This window comes from Pagrus major, chromosome 20 (genome assembly GCF_040436345.1).
Source record: "Pagrus major chromosome 20, Pma_NU_1.0".
Taxonomy (NCBI): Eukaryota; Metazoa; Chordata; class Actinopteri; order Spariformes; family Sparidae; genus Pagrus; species Pagrus major.
In genome coordinates this window covers 1,621,054-1,641,326 of record NC_133234.1, presented here as the reverse complement: position 1 = coordinate 1,641,326, position 20,273 = coordinate 1,621,054, and the positions used below count along the sequence as shown (strand labels likewise).

The window sequence follows — 20,273 nt, the reverse complement described above, 5'->3', positions numbered from 1 at the left end:
ACTTAGACACATCTTCAGCGATGAACCCAGGGTCTACGTGTCTTCAGATCATCAGACAGCCTAACCTGGGCGACCTAGCCGGGGTTGTCCAAGTGGCGCACTACACCATGTCTCCACAGCCACCTTGATGCTTCCTCAGCTGCATCGATGATGTTTTGGTGGCTGGAGTTTGGTGGAGTGTTCGATGCAGAGGCTGTCCTTCAAAGCCCCTACACCCAACCTCACTGGGCTCACAGCGGGCCTTCCATCCTTCCTCCTCCTTCTGCACTCCTCTGTCAAATCCGCTGTTTTAAATTTCCCCGAATCTATGAAGTGAAATACTAAATCTACTACACCAATTTACCAAACCCCTTAATATATAAAAGCACTACGTCAAAGGCAGTTGGACTTGCTGTTGTAGTCTTGAAGACTTGCGTCTCATTAGGGTCCATCAGTTCTACTGATGCAGTTAAATATCCCATGATTTCACTTTAATGTACACATGATATAAATGTTAATGCACTACAAATGTGCTGTCTACATGTCATTCAGTACCACGATGGTTTCGACATAACAACAAGTCTCCTCATCACGCGGCTCACCTGCCTAATCAGGGGGGAAGAATTCGAGGAGTGTTTTTCAGGCAACTTTATAAAACACTGCTGATGAAGACAGTCAACAGAGCAGACGCATACAGGGAGAGAGAAACTGATGCGAGGCAAGACAGTTTGTGAAGGTGGACAATTAAAGTAACACTATGCAGGAACACATTTAAAGTAATTCTGAAAAAGATGTTTTGAGTCACATTCTCAGGTTCGAAGCGTGGTGATGTAGTGACCCTTCACTGGGCCAGTTTGAACAACAATGTGTCACCTTTTTAAATGCCACTGTGACCAGGCTTAAAGGTATGTACAGAAGAGTCATAACGTCAGCTACACAACAATTTCTATATAAATCTGCTAACTTTAAACATGACTGGTTGTACCACACCAGATGAGGCTGTAGCAGCAAGTGTGAATGTATACAACTGTCCTTCACCTGTTAGTGACATGGTCAATGAGGTGCTGTTTGAACATGAAGCTCCACTTTTTTATGATGTTGAGCAAGGCACTCTTCATGCTACGGCCATCCACCCTCATCCACCCGTGGAACACATGCACCGGCTCCAGACCCTGCACCTCCTCGTAGATCCTCTCATACCTACAGAATGACAAATGGCAAGTTTTAGACAGGTAGTTAGAAGCTTAACAGAACCCAAATGTTTATTTCACCTTGTTTTTAACCTAAAATAACCTTCATCCCCCCAAAAATGATTCTAGACCCATTAGAGGGGATGAAACTAAAAGTGACCACAGATAGAAATTTAAGAACACACACTCACGCTCCACTTCATCAATACCCACCCGTCCACCTGCTCTCTAAAGTTATCCAGAGTTGGTGGGCTCTCTGAGAGACTGTCCTCAGTGTTACCCTCCGTCTCCTGGCTGCTGAGAACGTGACCGTACAGAAGGAACTGACGCATGAACTCCTTCCTGTCATCCACGTAAAGGTAGCTGTAGTGCTCCAGAGAGTTGCGAAACTCGCAACATGTGGTCATGACACCCTGCACACGTTCCATGAGGAGATTGCGCATGTCTGCCAGGTCAGCCATGTCCTCCATGTCAGCCTGAGGGGAAACTGTGATTGTTTTCTTGGACACATGGCATGTGTGATGGGAGTGACAAGCATTTCAGATATTGCAAATAGAGAATAACAAGTTCTTTACGAGGTGGTCAGTACCTGGTAGTGGGGGAAGGGGCTGTGCTGGGCGAGGCGTGGCACTAATGATGAGATTCTGAACACATCGTTGATGATGCTCTCCACCAGCTCAAAGAAACTGTCTCCTGTCCCAAACTCCAGGGGTGGAGTGAACACCATGTCAGGAACCTTCAGATCCAGCTGAGCCTCAAACAGAGGAGCCACAGATGCTCTCTGGTCTGGAGCCACAGGAAATAATAAGAAAAAGTGGAAACACTGCTGGAGTCAAACATATGAATTTGTCATGATGTGTTCTTTCAAAATTCTGCTAAATATTGATTTAAAGAGTTTTTTCAGTGTGTTACAAACACACAGCAACTGAAAACATTCCGTTCTCATGTGCTTGATGAAGACAACAAAATGATGTGATGACGAGAAAAACAAGTGGATTAAGAAGGAATTATTGAATATTGCAATTTTCATTCATAAATATGTTTTTCTAGGCCTTAGAACATGTTATGAAAACACAATTAGTGAGATAAAAAAAAAAGAACATGTTCACTATGAGTATAGGCGCTTGTATGAAAAAATGTGACCTAAAGCATGTAAATACTTTCTTGTAGACACCAACATAAAAGTATAAACCTGGAAATGAGCTCAATGTGATAAGTCTGGTGATTCTTTAGTTTTTCATCTAGAGCCATCCTCAATTGTCCCATACTTTGGTTTATGGCTAAATATCTACAAAACTTACACTGCTCTCACTGTCAGCTGTTATTTGTGTTTAGTGCTAATAAAAAAAAAATGCTAGCATGCTAACAGGCTAACTGGCTTAAATAAGATGATGAACATGGTATAATGACATCTGCATCGGCAGTGGGAGCATGTTGACATCAGCCTGATGCTCAAAGTTCTTAAAACATAAGAAAATACGTTCAACAAAATGATGCACAAAAATGTCCCATCTGGTAAATGTGATGATGGACACTTGTGCTGATGAAGACCATGCAATGTGATCAAAAGCTCGAGAACAAGGTGATACATAGATCGTGAGCTGAGATTGTTTTGTGAAATGATAATTATCAGTTTAGTTCAGTCTTTTGGAGAACAAACATCATTTCTATTTTGGTTATCATTTATTTCATGGATTCTGTCTGTAGATGTTTGTTTTAATTGAGTCAAAGTTGAGCCAGCAGGGTTAGCTATACATCCTGTAATATAGCAGCTGCTGGAGATTCTCCATTGGGTCTATATCATTTTTACACCATAATCTTATTAAAAAAAATTACTGAAATAATATTTCATAAAGATGGTCTTGTGTGTTTTTCAGGCTAAATACTGTAAGGAGCAAAGGTCTGTTTATTTCCTTGCCTCTGGAGGATTGCTGCGCTGAGATATTTCCAGGTCAGTTCACACACACTACAGAAACCTTCCTTATCATAAAAGACTGTCTGAAACCACACAAAGAAGAAGAACAAGAGGAAGTAGAGGAGAAAGAATGTGCAGAATAAAGAGGAGAAGAAGAACTGGACACAGTAGCAGCCTGGCAACAATCCACCACATCTTGAATCACATCCCAGTCTATCGAAACCGGTTGACAAAACTCCTGCCAGCGAGGAAGTCCAGACCTATTTCATGTCCACAGCCAATACAGGCGGACAACCAATTGACATCAAAACCCCCGAGGATGTGTTACTAAGACGTCGTCCAAGTCAGAGCTGGCTGGAGGACGATGTTTTTGGTCCACTGTAGCATCAGAGTAGCAGGGTGGAATTTTTGGATATTACATTCAGAGTTGGCGGCAACATTCTGGCTTTGAGACAACACTAGTAACACCACCGTCACTACAGAACTACTAACAGTAAGCGTGAGTGTTTTCTTTTTCAGTGTCTGTGTGTTATTTGGTCATTGACGTCCTACCAGTGTTATCCAGGAAGAACTTGAGTGAGCACTCGATGCTGTTGAAGAATCCATCGATGATCATGTCGTCAATGTGCTCCACGTAGGCCTTCCACTCCTCAGAATCCTGCTCGCCTTTGAACAGCCTCAGATTGCTCTAAGACATGATAAAACGTGACACTCATACTGAATCAGCTCTACCACATTTGAAAATGACTAAAAATTTCAAAGCATATCAGGAACCGCTGACTTCGTAATAACCTTGTAGAATGATGAAATGCGAGTGAAACTTAAAGCCCATTTGACATGTCACACAACCACGAGGAAATCTTTTTTAATCACCTTAAGCAGGAAGTGGATCTTTTCTCCAGAGGAGCGTATCAGACTGTAAAACCTGTCCAGCCTCTCGGTCCTGTCCTCCAGAATGAGCAGGGCGTCTTTTTTACCATCCTTCCTGTCAAACATCGGGCTGGTCCAGGACCTCATGCAGCTCTGGATCTCCTCCAAGTTGTCCTTGGTCCTCTGGAGCCGGCTCTCCAGGTCACAGACGGAGTCTCGCACTTCCTGGATATACTGCCAAATGTCTGGAGGGGGATGGTGGGGACAGGTGGTTGAGATGTCAAAAGATTGGCGAAAAAAATGAAAACTGAAGCTACAATGGGAGTGTGTGATTAAAACATTAAAATCACCTAAAAAATGTTCACTGTCAGGGCTCTAACAAGGACTGAGTGTCTGACTCACTCACCATTTTTGTGCCTCAGGCCATGATACTGTCACTTAAACACAGTCAGTACTTTTTGCCGCTAGAGATCTCTCAGTCAAATCAAAACAAAAGACGTGAGAAGCGCAGGACCATGGGAGTCGACTTCATGTTTAAACAACCATCATCACACAGAATGCCTCTACGTGACCCACGCAGAAATGTTTACAGACGAGGTAATGCAATCACAGTTTTAAAGAATGTTATGTTATCTTCCTTCACCACTCAGACTCTCCTGTTGTAGCAAAAGGCAACCAAATGTAACGCACCGTGACCTCTAATAAAATTACACATTTCTGCAGGCAGAATGACCATCTTTGAAAGTGGCTCTCTCTCTAGTTCATATCATTAAAGATATAATATATATAACATTCCTGCATTAAAGTGTCTAAAAAAGATGAGAACTTTATTGTATATTTTGTTGAATTGTGTATTCATACTTTCTCAAACTCAGAAATCCATGATCTCACTCAATGGTGCGTTTCATTTGGTCTCCTGATGCTATAACTTCAGAGGAAATCACATGATTCGTCAGACAGTGAGGGAGGTCAGTAAACGTGACTCAGCATCACACCAGTAAAACTTTAAACATGACTTCGTCTGTGAACTTTTCTGCCTGTATCACGTCAGAATTTCATGAGAAATGGTGGTCATTTAAAAAAAGACATATCGCCTCGAATCCTAGACCAGTTCACAGTAATTATATAACCTTCTTAAGGTATTTGATACATGGAGCACATGGATACAACCACAATACAAGTGAACATGTTATCAGCACTACAATGGAATGGATGCTATGTTTCCCTAGACGTGGGAAACTTACTTCAAGCTAGTTTTTTTCTTCAGTGCTGCCAGTGCTCGTCAGGACCAGAAGATATATAGAGAAGATGACCAATCACTGCCCTTTACCAAATAAATCTACAGCAGACAAAAATCCTTACAGGCTTCACATAAGTCTCTGGAATGCACACACAAAAGCGTGCACACACCCACACACACACACACACACACACCCACACACGCGTGCACACACACACACGTGCGCGTGCTCTCACACACACACACACGCGCGCTCACACACACACACACACACACACACACACACGCACACACACACACAAAGCAGATAAGTGTGTAACCACTGCATGTTCTGCAGAGGGACTGTGAGTCTATTCCCACAGACAGTCGGGTGCATTGGCTTGGGCCGTAAACACTCTTCTCATTTCTGCTCCGTTCTTCTGGGAATCCTGCTGTCCGAGAAACAACGTGCCTGCCAGCAGAGTGTCAAGCCAAGCTTATCAATGATTGAACACCTCTTCTTCTCTTATGTTATATGTGTTTCAAAATGCAAAGCGTCTCTGCTCATCATGTCACATCTCAGCAGTCTGCTCTGCCCTACGACTGACAAGGATGGAGGAAAAAACAGGCAGGAAGATTCCTATAACAACCTGTCAACATTCATATACATACACATCTGCCTGGCCACTGTGTGTTGCTATGTACATTATATACTGTAATATATTAACACAAAGACATTCAGTATATATATATATATATATATATATATATATATATATATATATATATATATATATATATATATATATATATATATATATATATATATATATATATATATATATTCAGAAAGCTTTAATATTTGCTGTTCTTTCCTAAATAAATATCTGTGGTTCACAGTGACATGACCGTGTACTGCAGTGCCACAGCCACAGTGTTTTGGGAAGGTAGCAGGAGCAGTGACAGCCACTCAAACTGTAACTGCAGAGTAAGGAAAATGATCAAAAATGGGCACAGAGGTGGAGCTTGGGTGGAGCTGAGGCAAGCCAACTGAAGCCTGGTTACTGAAACACGCCCACCAAGCTCTAAGCCACCAGGCTAGCAAAGCTCGATGTTTTCACAGTGAATTACCTCGCATTATTCACTTGAGTTTGACCACTGGATCATTTCTGATCACTTTCTGATCAAGTTTCTCCCGTGAGTTTGACTGCGGGTTTATCCGCCCCAAAACAACTAGAACACCAAACTGTACATTAGCCGTAAGCTAGCAAGCAACAGTAGGCACTGACGGTGTGTGTTTGTGTTCAGCTTGACGTTCACTGAGTCTCTGGTTCTCTTATCCTCCACTTTCTTTTCCCCAGAACCCTCTCTGTAAGTTTATGAAGAACATTTCATTTAGTAGTCAAATAAGAGAGTTACAGTCATTAGAAGAAGTGAAGATAAATCCATGTTTTAATTTCAAATATTTCAAAAACAAACTGTGTTCTCCTCGCTCTTTATTCCTCCAGAAGCTCCGGGCTCTGCCCATGACTGTCTCCTGCAGAGCTCGTAAGCTCCAACAGCTGTCTCCCAGTAACGCTAACAGGGTCGCTCGTTAATCCAAAACACTGGCATCTGTCCTTCCACTCTGGTCCATTAGTCCAATTAACCACGCAGAAAGACATATGTGTCCGATATTTGCATTAAAAGTTATTCAAAAAAGGCATCAACACCCCGAACTGGGGACATCAAAATCTGTGACTGGAATTATCTGAGGTTAAGCCGAGCTGACAGCTCACAGGTGGCTGTCACTCCACGCCCTCAATTACGCATAACTGTAAGCCTTAATATGATTTAAACTAGGAAGATGTATAAAATTCACCCCCGTAGAGTATGAGCAGGGAAATAAGCCAAAGAGACCAAAACCATTCATTGTAGCAGGCTGTTAACATGTTTATTTCTGCTGTAAAGTTGGGCATTTTAACATGAGCTCTCACAGGGATTGACTCAAGTGGCCATTTGAAGAACTGCAGTTTTCGGCACTTCCGCGTACACTTCATTTTTCTGCCCTGGAGGCTGCCACTTGGTTTAGCCTCAGGCTAAGAAGGCTCTAGCACTTTCAAAATACCAAAGTGGGCTAATCCTAACCTTAGCCGAGGGCTTGATGGACCTGCTTTGGAGCAGTGTTAGCCCTGAGTTTGACGAGTTATCCCCTGAAAATCAACCGACTACTCTGTTTACTTGCCACATTTCATACTGGCAGACTTCATTCTAGAAAGTAAACATGACCTGCGTGTTAGACACTGGCACATTTGCAATGCACTGTGAGTCGTATGGCCCCTGGGCTTAGCTTAACCCTGGGTTACAAACGGGGGCTACGTTCTCGCCCTAGGCTAAGAATATGCAGTGTGAAAATCCCCTTGATGGTTTTATTCAGGAGAGCGAGTTAAGCAGATTAATATGGACCTGGCGTTCATGTGTCATTTAACAGTAGAAAAGGAGACATTTAATATGTCAATAATCAAGAGCTGTATCAAGTATTTCTCAGTTGGTGGACTAACCTTGGCTGTTCCAGTTCAGACTCTCCTCTGCCTTTTTCAGCTGAGCGTCGATGTCCCTGAGCTGGCCCTGAACCAGAGGCTGCTCCACGTCGAGCATTGACTGCATCACCTGCAGCCAGACAGTGGGAGACAGAGAAAGATGTGATGTGATTTTCAGCTCCCATTAAGTGTGTACAGAAATATCATTTTAATAAAACTTCTGTCTGGCTGCTGAAAGGGCACACAGAGGCCCAGAGCATCAAGACAGGATGTCACCCTCATTAAAGCCACTGTTTCTGGATCGTTCCATGTTGCCTTGACTTAATTGGACTTGAACTTTTGGCTACCTGAAGCAATGAAATGCTGTATTTTTAATATGTAATCATCTCATTGAGGGAGCTGCGATACGTGTGGCTGAGCTTTGTGGGAGCTGTCCTCTCTGAGGCTGAGTTAATTACATCACTGATTGCTCCTACATTGTTTTATGCTACATTATTAAAATTGCCATTTTGCCCCCATACCCACTTCCCATTAAGACCAACAATAGAATTAAGTGTTTGATAGTGTCTGTGACAAAGAGAGGCATATTTTATGCACTAATTTTCATTAAGTACACAGACACAATACACATTTTTATTAGCATAACTTGAGAATTATATTCTAATATGTCTGTTTATTAGTTTTCTGTATGCACAGCCATCACTGTAGATCAGTTGAGAAGAATATAACTGATCCAAGCTACAATTTGGACATTTCTGTTATAGTATCAGACAGCAGAAAAAAACCCATTAATAACCAGGACAGCAGCCCCACGAGGCTGTGATGCTCTTTAAACACCACAAAACAAAACTAATGGACGGATGAAAACTACAGTTTGTGTTGTTACGTTGTGAAGCAGCCACTATAATTACAGATATCTCAGTTGTTTTGACCTCGTGACTGCACCAGAAGTTCATCAGACATTCTTCATAATAATTTGCATTCATTCTCTGCGGACAATTCTGTAACACATTTCCTGCCAATCCAGCCAAAAGTTGGCTAGATTGACTACTTCAATCGCTACAAAAGAAAAGGTAACAGCTCCTGGCTTGTTTAAGTCTGTACTATTAGCAACCAGGTTGGATATCATTTTGAACACAGCAACATGAAGCTAGCGAAAGGAAAGAGAGCCCTGCCTGAAAGGAGGTTAGTCTACATCTAATGAGTCAAACTACAGTCCAGCTGAAACAGTCATGTTCCCTGCCTGCAGTCATGCAACACAAACACACAAAAACAACTGCATAACAACTAAATTCATACTTGGTGATAAATGCACATTATTAGAGGATACTATTGAACTATCACCACTCTGTTCTGTTATTCCTCAGTGCTATTTGCTGTTATCTTGGCTTTCTACAACCAAAGATAATAAATCCATCAGTTAGTTAGCAGACAGCGTGACCCTTACCTCTGTGCTCTGGTGGGGAATGCGATGAAATATTGGGCTGAATTTGATTTGTGCTTTGAGTTGGCTTGTATATTTCACAACAGAAAGGTGCGTAGGCCGATAGAAAGTCATGGTTCACAAGTACAAATAACACTGCCGGATTGATCCATGTTTTAAGAAAACATGGATCTATGATGAATGTTTGATATTACGATATTGATATCGTTTTGTGGATAAGCAGCAGTTACAAATGAGACCCCTGCTCAGTTCACAGAGCCTACAATACATTTCTCACTTGGGAAGACACATCCACATTTATGGACAGTATTCCTCATTGTTTTGGTTGTTGCAATAATAATTAACATACATTCGCATAAAGTAAGCATATTTGTCCACTCCCATGTTATTAGGAGTATTAAAAACTTGAAAAATATCCCTTTAAGGTACATTTAGAACATAAAAAATGTGCGATTAATTGCGAGTTAACTATGGACAATCGTGCGATTAATAGCGAGTACATATTATAATCGATTGACAGCCCTAGACCTGACATTCACACCCATCACAAATATCAGATCAAAAAAGACTATGGCGTTATCTAGTGTACAGCTAGCTTACTGTGTGTTGTAGCAGCAGCTCGATGTTTCCGTTGTAAAAAGTTTCAAGAGCTCTGACACTAAATGACCCAGACTGACCGTTTTACACAACTATGTAATATGATTGTTATATAATTCAATGTAATTGATTTAATAGAATTTTGAAGATTTACATATCTTGTAATACAACAATGAGCTCAAGTTATGGAAAACTGGACTGTGACTGTGTTTGACATGAAGAAATACTGACACACGGCCACTCAGACAACTTTTCTAATGAGGTCATATTGTTAGAAACCCATGAAAAAAAAACAAATACCGACACATTCTGACCAGCCACCATCTTTACAGTAACATGACCAGCTGTGTGGGAGAACTGATCTAACTAGCAATGGCGGCCGATGTTTGTCAGACAGCCAGCTGTAGAAGAAAGTCATGTTCTTCTAGCTGTCACGGCTGAACTCAGGGCTCTGACATCAAACAGCTGGGGTGACTGAGTGTAATTAGCCTATAACCCCATCTTCATAGCTTTTAACCTCAGCTAAGCCGACCTTGTTGTATCTGCCAACGGTGAGCTCCAGGTTGGTCACATACTGCCACAGCTGCCCTCTGGTGGTGTAGATCTGCATTGCAGTTTCAGGGATGACATCGGTCTGTCTGGCCTCCAAGTACTTCACCTCCCTCAGCACGGACGCCAGCTGGGAAGAGGACGGGAAGGGAAATTAGAAGAAATGGAAGACATTTACAACAAGATGATTGCACTTGAGTCTCAGTTTCATCAGTACAGGCTCTCAATAGTGTGTGCCCATATTCAAAATCTTTACTTTTAAAAGGAACAGTTCACGCAAAAAAAAAAAAAAAAAATTCAATATTAACTCATCTCCATCCATGCTGATGAAAGTCAGGTGAAGTTTCGTAGTCCACAAAACATCTCAGAAGCCCTGAAATCCCAAATTGATTTGCAAAGACGTTATTTACACCCTCAACACGCGGTCCAGCTTGTGCACCCACTTTCGACGTAGTGTGTGCTTACGTTTTTGGCTAAGGAGCTACAGTGAAGATTTCAGATTTAAAAAAGGCTGTAAATAACATTTTCAAATCAATTTGGGATATCTGGGCTTCCAGAAACTTGGATTACACTGGACGAGCTGTATGGAGCCATTTTATAGTTTTATTTCAGTTGTTTGTTTCCAGTCTCCAGCTACTTCAGTTGTTTAGGAGAACGCTGCAACGCTGTTTTGCTGTGAAGCTCCAGAAATGTTTTGTGGACTACGAAACTTCAGCAAATCTTCCATCAACACTGGGGGGAGGAGACGATGACTGGATTTTCACTTTTATTTTGGGTGAACTGTTCCTTTAAGATCAATTTCTTAATAAAAAATATATTGGAAAAATAAATATCCAGTGCAGCAGTTTTGTGCTGATGACAGGAAACAGACTAGGGACGTGTAGAGTAGCTGTTATTTAATGCAGTGTTTCCCAACATGTCTGACTTTAACTAAAGAATTTAAATTCTGACCCGATGAAATAAAAGGATGAAAAGATACAACTTTATTTATCTATACTGACTTATGCAGCTGCAGGCAGGTGTATAACACTGAATGGGAGATATCTAACACATCACCAAACTCTATTCTAACTCTATTGAAAGTAAAAGGATTACAAGCAGCGACACATCCGACAGTCAGTCTTGGATCATTTTTTCTAACACGTGGGCCCAATGTAAAAACCTGTGGGTTGAAGTTGACTGAGATCAGCTGAGTGGCCGGGTCTCTGCTGATTAATGGCAGGCTGAGGTTGTACTGAGAGCTCTCGCCCACGGTCTCTGTCCATGTCTCATACAGGCTGCGGGAGTATCTGGAAACAGCGAACACAAACACCATCCCTGATCACAATCAAACAAAAGTTATTATCACAGAAAAACAATTTGTACCTTTCTCACCAGGGTATAACTTTGTTTCATATTCCCATTAAAAGGGACGGGGCTTTTATTTCTCAAGGCCACGGGCGTGAAAGAGGCTCGCATTATGAAATTAACATAAGCAACAAAACAAGCAGCTAAAAGGCATATGATTGAGCCATTTTCCCAATCCTCCGAGGTTGTAAACAGAATGAGAGGCGTGATTCGCTCGTCCATATCGAGCAGACAATAAGGGCAGAGGGAGAGGGAGAGGCAGCGCAGCGAAGGAGGGTTAGATGTAGGCGTGGGGGGGTAATATGAGGATAAACGCTGATTCATCTGGCTGGGAACAGAGAATATGTCAGGGCTCTGTACAGCTATATCAATCTGTAAATAGCCACGATTATGATGAGAACTTCAGCGCGCACTGTGTGCTCCTTATTGGATTTCTGCTGTGAGCTTCATTTCCTGATAGTGGCACCGCAGACGCAGAGGCAATCAAATGCCTTGGTCATGGCCATAAATCACACTGCATTTTGTCTGTGGGGGTAATGAGTGAGCATGCCTGTCCTGTTCCTGACTGGAATATGTATAATAATGGTGGCGTTCATCGGAGGCAGCCGCAATGATTATTACAATATAACAAGGGCTCTAATTTCTGATGGGAGTAAATTGAGGGCAAAGAACTGCTGTTGTTCATCATTGCATTACTCTGGGTGCAGGGACAAGAGTGGAGGAGTTATATGAAGCGTGTGGAGCATAAAGAATGGGTGCTTGTCAGGGTGTGTGTGAGCGTGTCTGTGTGCACACTGTGATGTGCATCTCATTCATAAAAGATTTAGTTGCATACTTCTGCGTATACTGCGCGCGCACACACACACACACACACTTTTATAGTACCATACTTGTAAGGACTTACAATGACTATATACGCACTAAACTTAACCCAATTTTAACAATCACTGACGGTAGACCATTTGTTACGTTAAAACAGGGGGATGGACCTAGTTTGTTTTAATAATCCCAGACTAGTCATCTGACTCTTGTTTTGTTGGCTTTCACAGTCATGGTCAGGGCTGTAGATTGTACAGTAAGTCTCACAAACATCAGACAGATAAAGAAACATGAGTCAGGCAGATTCGACTAACATATTCAACTAGAGAAGGCAAGTTCTGAACAACTTGCGGTTATGAATGCTTCCTGTTGAGAAGCTGCTGCCAAATGCACATTGCTGGCTGTGAAAACTTTGAATAATGTCAAGAACATGTGAAATATGTTGAATATTTAAAGGTTTTTGAAGAGCCCTCTGCCCCTGCACTCTGACACTCAGGTTAGAGAGGGGCGATGGCAGGTTAATGCCCCTCACCCCCACTCAAATCGCATAACATTAACACTAATCTAAGCTCTAAAAGAGTTGTCATTATCAATAATTATGAATCATTTGGTATATGATGCACTGATCTATAGGCCGAACATCAGCTCGGGGGTCACATCAGAACGGGTCACTGGAATATCTTGCAAACTGCAAGTCACTGATCTTTCTCCGGATACGTCTTTTTAGAGGCTGTAAACATCAGTTCTGCTCTAATGGAGTCCGATCCCATATTCTGCCCTGCGACCTCACTGTGTCCCACATGTAAGGACCGCTACATTGATGAGGATATTAAACAATGCCCACAACAGCATTTAACGCAAAACCGAGGTTAACTGAAGGCATCGCAGCAACTTAAAGGTTTCTACTATACTACTTTCACTTTTACATTTAATCACATTCATTCATGTTACACAAAGACAATGTTTTTGTTGGGCTAAGAAAAACTCATTTAGTTGTATCACAGGAAGAATGAGGAGTTATTTTTCAAGACTTTTTCATGGGAAAGAAGGTTATAGTAAAGGTTTTATAATTTGTATGATTGGCTGGTCAGGGTTGGCTTTACAACAGCTCAGTTACTTTTTTACTCGACAAAAAGGGAGAATAAATAACAACACAAATTGAAATATAACGGTATCAGTTATCAGCCAAATTGTTGTTTTAAACACCGGTATCCATGAGGATGTTTGTGCCAACTTTAAAGAAAATACCTCCAAGTGATCTGAGATATCCTGTTCAAGAGAATCACAGAAAGAAAATAATGGTAGTGCAGAGGCATAATGATGCTAAAAAACTAAAAATGCTCACGTACAGTACAGTAGCAGGTTTGACACTCATCTAATTAATATTTTTATATTGAGAATTATTAAAATGACTTTGCAGCTTTGTGAGGCCGTAAATTCACTGTTCAGTTCATCTCAATACTGTCCTCAACCAACGGCACCACAAACTGCTCCTCTACAATGACCATACAGCTGAACTCCCCAGAAACAGTTCCAGCAAAAAAACTGAGCATTAGAACCTTCATGAAGGAGGATTTATTGCAGGACTGTTGTAGTAGACTACTGTTAATATATATAGCACCATAAAGTGCAATGAAAATTTCCCATAAAAAGGTAAAAAATAGTGTCAGGGGCATGTACAGTACTTTCTGCTAACAATCTTGTGATGCAATGTGTTATATTAGATGTGAAATGTACAGTCCTCCGAGCACAGTAAATCACAATAACACACCTGGGGTGATGATGCAAAATGACAATGATTCAAAAATGTCCAAAATCTCAATTTAGCAGTCTTACATCACCTCCAGAATCAAGCTGTAACCTGCAGCTGTAGAAGTGGCCTTGTGTCGAAGTGAGAAGAGGCGAAACATGTTCACAGTGTGGGACTTTTCTCATCTTTGTTTGAGGAACAGAAAACCTGTCTCTTTCTCTCTTTGACTCTCACAACTCTTCTCCTCTGCTTTATCTTGCAGGTTTTGATGTTGGATGTGGTCTAAAAGGCCATTTCTCACTTGGCATCAGTGAGCAGCGACAGAGCATATGGGATTAAGGGAGTCCTGTGAAATAATCTGCAGAGCAGCGCCACAGTAATGAGAACATAAATCATGCCTGGAGCTGCATGTCTACATGCTATTCCACAGGGGCTGCTTCATAACTGTTACACACTCAACCAACAAAAACACTAATGTTGAGTTAAAAACAGTGTTGGTGTTAAATTACAGGATGAGACGGAGCTCTTATCAGCTATTATCTGCTTCACGTTGTTGGCTTTTATATTTACAGTCCAACAAAAAGGCGTCCTCTTCTGTCACTGTCTATTCTGTTTAATCTTCCTTCCTGTTCTTTTATTCAGTAACACATTCATCGAAGCATGACGACATATCGTGTAACACGCTGAGATAAGATCCACACACACCTGTCCAGCAGTTGCATCATCTCCTCATACTTCTGGATGACCCTGGCTCCTTCTGCAGACTCCAGGCACCTGCAGAGAAGATGAAATTTTACAACCCATGCAAAGGTTATATCCAATATCTTTCACTGGCCAATATTCCAAAACATCATTTTATGAGGCCTTTAAAACACCTCACAGAGCAATTTATTCTCACTGAGAACACTGCAGATGCATGACCACAACGAAATTCAGTTTTTAATCTGCTGTGTTGGAGACGAGAGGAGACTCACGGGTAGAAGAGGTGTCTGAATCTGGAGAAGGGGGTCTGGATGCGCTGCTGGAGCTCCTGGGCCCATCTCAACCCACCAGCTACTGCTGGCATGTTCTTATGGACTGGAGTCCAACCTGAGGAGGTCAGGAAGCATTACGTACACGTACAGGAACATATTACTCCAACGCTTGCCTCTGAACACCGGCTGTCTGTATCCAACAGGATCAAATTAAAATGTTCTTAATGGTTTGGCACCCTCGCACATGAATACATACAGAATGTCTATCACACCACACTGCAGTTTGGTCAATATGATCATCAGACTCTAGGTTTATCTTGTCGTACCCACACACTCCAGACAACAGGTCTAATGTGGCAACAATGAGTAAAACAAACTGATTTCTCTTTTGTGCCTCCGTCTCATTTGGTGAAATGCCTGTTACTTCGTCTCCTCTCTCCTTGTGTCTCTTCCTCGCTTCCTCTACTCGCATATCAGGTGGGAGGGAAACCGGGCAAGGAAAGGAACTGAGGATGTACAAACTGATAAATGAGAATAGGGGACAGTCTCACTGTGTGGTGTTGGACTGTGAGTGTGTACGGGCTTTAAGGGTTTTCAATGACTTCAAAGTCTGCTAGATTTCAAGGATGTCTCTTGGTCGCTCTCTTTTTAATTACGAAGTTTTAAAATGAGCATCCCAAGTTTAATCTCTACAACAACCAAGTGTCCTTGAGGCTTTCTTACAGTGTGGATCTCACTGTTGAGATCAAAGTCACATTCTTTCTCAGACTTTTTGGGGGACTCTAAGCCTGTATTCGAATGTAGAGTCACAGTAGAGACGTGGTGGTAGAGAGACGGGGGACACGCAACGAAGGTCCCAAAGACAACAGTGCGGTTCATTCTCGAGGCCTTAAACCCCTGAGCAAACAGGGCTCCATTGTGAGAATTTTTTGAGGGAACTATGGAATATTGTCGAGTTAATTTTCCCTTTTTCCCCGGCATCAGTGCCTGCCCCAACTCGCTCGAGGCCTGGAGGTCAACAGAGAACGCTGGACACAACTCAGCTTGCTTTTAGTTACAGCAACAGTAGCAGGTTGATAACCTCAAAGAAAATAAACAAAGAATCAGGCAGTCATTAAATAAGTACAAAATCAATTGCCTTATTAATACCTGAACATGAATAAATTATTAAATTAACCTAATTAAATTAAAGAATTAACTTATCAAATGCATTAATAAACTTTCTCAATTATTTATCCTACAAAATCAATAGGTTTTAAACAGTTTTAAATTATTCTTTATGCTTAAATGTTTAACCTAATTCATAATTTTAACTCAAACTGATGCATTTTAACTAATTTTTACTACTTTAATGATTGAAATATATTCCAAACTTGATATTTATGTTTATGGTCTATATTCAAATCAAATCATCTTAATCTAAATCAGATGGTCTATATGAGTTTAAACAATGAAAGGGAATAAAAGATAAATCCTAAAATGTGTCACACCTCAAACCACCAGTGCCACTATATTAATATTAAACACTACATTTTAAATGCACAAGGCTTAAATGATCAATAAACACAAACATTTTAATCTCTCATTCACTAACTTAAAGTTATTTTATTTGTCAATGTGATTAAATTAAAGTTTTCTCACCACTGGCGTCTCTGAGGTCTCCATGCGGTGATGCCACCAAACACTGTCTGTGTGACAAAGGAGTGACACACCTGTTTCTGAGCCTACTTATCACCTCAGCCCTACCTCACAGGCCTCAGGCCTCTCTACCTGCATTTAGGAGTCTGACCTGAAACTTTGAGCAGGAAGTCAGTTCAATTAAGGGGACTCGGGATCCTACAGAAGCCCTGAGAGGCAGGTGAAAAAAAGGAATTTAGAAAGATTATCCTATAAATAATATCATAACAGAACACAGGACAGAAAACAATTTAGAAGAGATTTAGAAAATGGATCGCAATTTTTTTTCTCACTTGCCTCTCAGGGCTCCTGTACCATTTTGCATTGTAATAATACAAATTAGAAGGTCCTTAATTTTAGCCTTTTGTCCATTAAATTTTAGTTTTGGCCCACCAAGGGAAAAAGTTTGGGCACCCTTGATTTAGAGCGACCACCTTTAGGCCAAAATCTTACAGACCTTGGCAAACAAAATCCAAACTATCTGCATAGCAAGATACACCAAGAGACAAGTGAGAAAATGTATTTGGTTTAACCACATTGAAAGCTAAGTTGACCCTGGTCAACAATCCAAGGTGAGACTTACCTAAGACTTTGCCTAAACCAAAAACAACCGGGTGTGACCTTTCCATCACACTATAATTAGTTCCATATATTTGCACCGTGCAGAAACTTTGCTCTCTCATGTCTATCTGTAAAGTAACTACACTATTGTACTGTGTAAACTGTCAGCATTGCTGTGACTCTCACCCAGCTCCTCTGCAGTTTGGATGTGTTCGTTGTAAAGGAGTTTACAGCAGTCCAGCTCTCTGTCAAACATGGAGACAAGGAGGGGGTATCTGTCCAGAGCATCTGCAGCCACTAAGGGGCGCTGCAGCAAGCTACCGAACATATCCAGAACCTGCAGACATCAGATAAGAGAAAGGGCTTTAAATACATGTGTGAATGTCTCTGTGAATGTGAGGGAGAGAAACAGAGACAGATCTCATTCTCAGACCTTGAAAGCGTGCTCCAGTCCAGAGGCATCCTCAAAGGCCTGACAGAAGACGGCTCCTAGTCGTCGGTCTGTGTCATCCACCTTTAGTTTGAACTCCCTCACATCTTCCTCGTACTCCTGCAGGGCAGATAGCTCAGTTTTACGACAGCCGAAACACCACAGAGCAGTGCGAGCAAACGCAGAGCCAGCACAGCATATTCCCTTTCACATCTGACTGACTCAAAGCCATCCAGCAGGGAGTACTGACTGGGTCTTACAAGCAAAGTAAATTGCTTTTCTTGCAATAACTCAGGAACATCTTGGTTAAGCAACTAGATGGCACTGAAAATAAGTCTATTTGGGCAGGAAACAATTTGCTCCACAAACGGTGGAGTCACCAGGTTGTGGTGGTGTTTGCCAGCTTGAGAAAAAAAGGGCATGTACTGTGTGAAGTGGACAAAAGTTTGATGCACTCTGCGATCATATCACTCCATACCCGGTTGTCGAGGTCCAAGCAGTCATAGGGCTTCTCTGTGAAGAATTTGTAAGTGTCCACAAACTCTTGGTGGAGCAGCTGGACCTGCTGGCTGAGGGCACGACCTCTGACACCTCCAATCTCCAATTTTTCAAGCTTCAGCAGGTCCACAGCTGTCAACAGGATGTCCTACAGGGAGGAAGAAATGAAAAAATGGTGTAACTGCAGAAAAAGGTCTGATCTCAATCCTCATACCAAAAATGCAGCCATTTCTCGATGATTCTGCACCTTCTGAGGAAAATTGTAAATAATGTTTCCATTCTCACCTTAATAGTCTTGACTCTGTTAGTAAAGTGGTCGAGTCCAGAGAACACCAAAACTGGGGAAAAGTCCCAAGGTCTCACCAAGCTACCATTCCTCTGGTACTGGCTCAGATTGGCCCTACAGTCCTCGTAAGTGCTCCTGAAGAGCTGCAAGATCTCCTGGCTCGTCTGCACCTTCAGGAGAGTCTCTGAAACCTCTCCTCGCATAACCTCTTCTGGAACCAGATACACCCGGGCCTGGGGTGGGAGAGCAGTAACAGGTTAGCTCTGATTGTGCTATAGCGACAGCTACATGTTCAGTTGATAAGCCCTAGTTAATGCTAGCGTTAACTTTTTCATTTTTAAAAACCCAGTGGCTGGCAAAGTGAAACTGTCCTGGGGCACCAGAGCTTCGAGGTGGTTTAAGGCAGCGAGCAGTAACTGCTGGTGTGGATGCTAATTTCTTGCCTGGGAAATGTAGCTTTAGCCTCATTTTTTAGTATGATATAATTATGAAACTATCAATTGCATAAGACCCTTTAACATGGTTGTCCTTTCAATAAAGAGTAAAGAAAGTTAAATATAATATTGTCTCCCAACACATGAAATTAATGAGAATTAGCTTGCTAAATTTCACAGTCATTTTGCTCTGCTCATTCTAATTTATTCTGCAATAGTTAGACTGGCCAGATGTTTGTAAGTTTATTTATGTTACGTTTATGGCTTTACTGTATAAGGTTTAAAAACGTAACGTAATGTAACGTAAACACTGGTAACTCATTACTGGACATAAAAACTGTAATAATATTACCGTAAATCTGATTGGAAACGCAAAAGGAACAATTAAGAATCTGATAGCATGAACAGTGAAAGCCTTCATAGCTGAGAAGAATAAAGATTAAAGAGGACAGTTCCACCCACAGTAAAACCTCAACAGAAAATCCAAGAACACAATCACAGTACCACCCACCCACTCCTATTTCCTTGTACTGGGAGGTGATCTCTGTCAAGTGCAGTTCAGAAACACCACAGTAATGACTACTTAGCAACAGAGTGCGACCACAATAAATAGAACTCAACGGACAGGCTCTTGGGATTGGATTGCCACTTGATACAGAGAAGACTGTGCAGTTGACCTGCTGTATGAGGAGGTTGCAGGTCTCCTGCAGCAGAACAATGAGGCGTGCTGGGGTGTTGTAGTATCTGGAGTTTGCCCACACCAGGCATACTGTGTGCATCAAAGGGCCAATCTGACCCCTGACATCAGGAAACTCTGCGTTCTCCATGTCCTCAAACAGACGCTCCAGGGGCTTCAGATAGGTGCAGATGTCCTTCGCTTCCTCCAAGGCTGGAGAGTGAAGATGTGAACAACAGTCAGTTCAATGACAAAGCACATGCATGTGCACCTCAGAAAGCAGGATTTCAGGTGTATTTGATTGTGTCATTACCTGCAAGGACATCCTGTTGCATGTTAGTAAAAGCAGGGAAGTAGCTGCTCTCAGCAGCCTCCAACAGCATCGCCATCTTATCCACCTTTGAGGATTTTAACTGGGAGTGGATGCACTCCAGATCTGCATATCTTCAAGGAGAAAAAAAGAACAGAAAGGTTTTCTCTCACATTTCCAGACGACCACTGGATTGGGTTGCATGCAGAAGTCTGTATGAAATTGTCCA

General features: G+C 41.8%; 1 protein-coding gene across 1 annotated transcript in view; it reads right to left on the bottom strand.

The window, feature by feature from the left end:
* Window positions 1-16,833, bottom strand: part of dnah9 (dynein, axonemal, heavy chain 9) — a 174,669-nt gene extending 157,836 nt beyond the window's left edge. Inside the window, exons 1-11 of the mRNA XM_073489481.1 lie at window positions 16,814-16,833; window positions 15,173-15,287; window positions 14,904-14,972; window positions 11,445-11,571; window positions 10,266-10,412; window positions 7,714-7,822; window positions 3,958-4,199; window positions 3,637-3,772; window positions 1,759-1,955; window positions 1,383-1,645; window positions 1,018-1,179 (exon numbers count right to left, since the gene is read on the bottom strand). Coding sequence (XP_073345582.1) covers window positions 1,018-1,179; window positions 1,383-1,645; window positions 1,759-1,955; window positions 3,637-3,772; window positions 3,958-4,199; window positions 7,714-7,822; window positions 10,266-10,412; window positions 11,445-11,571; window positions 14,904-14,972; window positions 15,173-15,264 — 1,544 coding nt within the window. The 5' untranslated portion in view covers window positions 15,265-15,287; window positions 16,814-16,833. The remainder of the gene's footprint in view (window positions 1-1,017; window positions 1,180-1,382; window positions 1,646-1,758; window positions 1,956-3,636; window positions 3,773-3,957; window positions 4,200-7,713; window positions 7,823-10,265; window positions 10,413-11,444; window positions 11,572-14,903; window positions 14,973-15,172; window positions 15,288-16,813) is intronic.
* Between the last annotated feature and the right edge of the window lie 3,440 nt (window positions 16,834-20,273).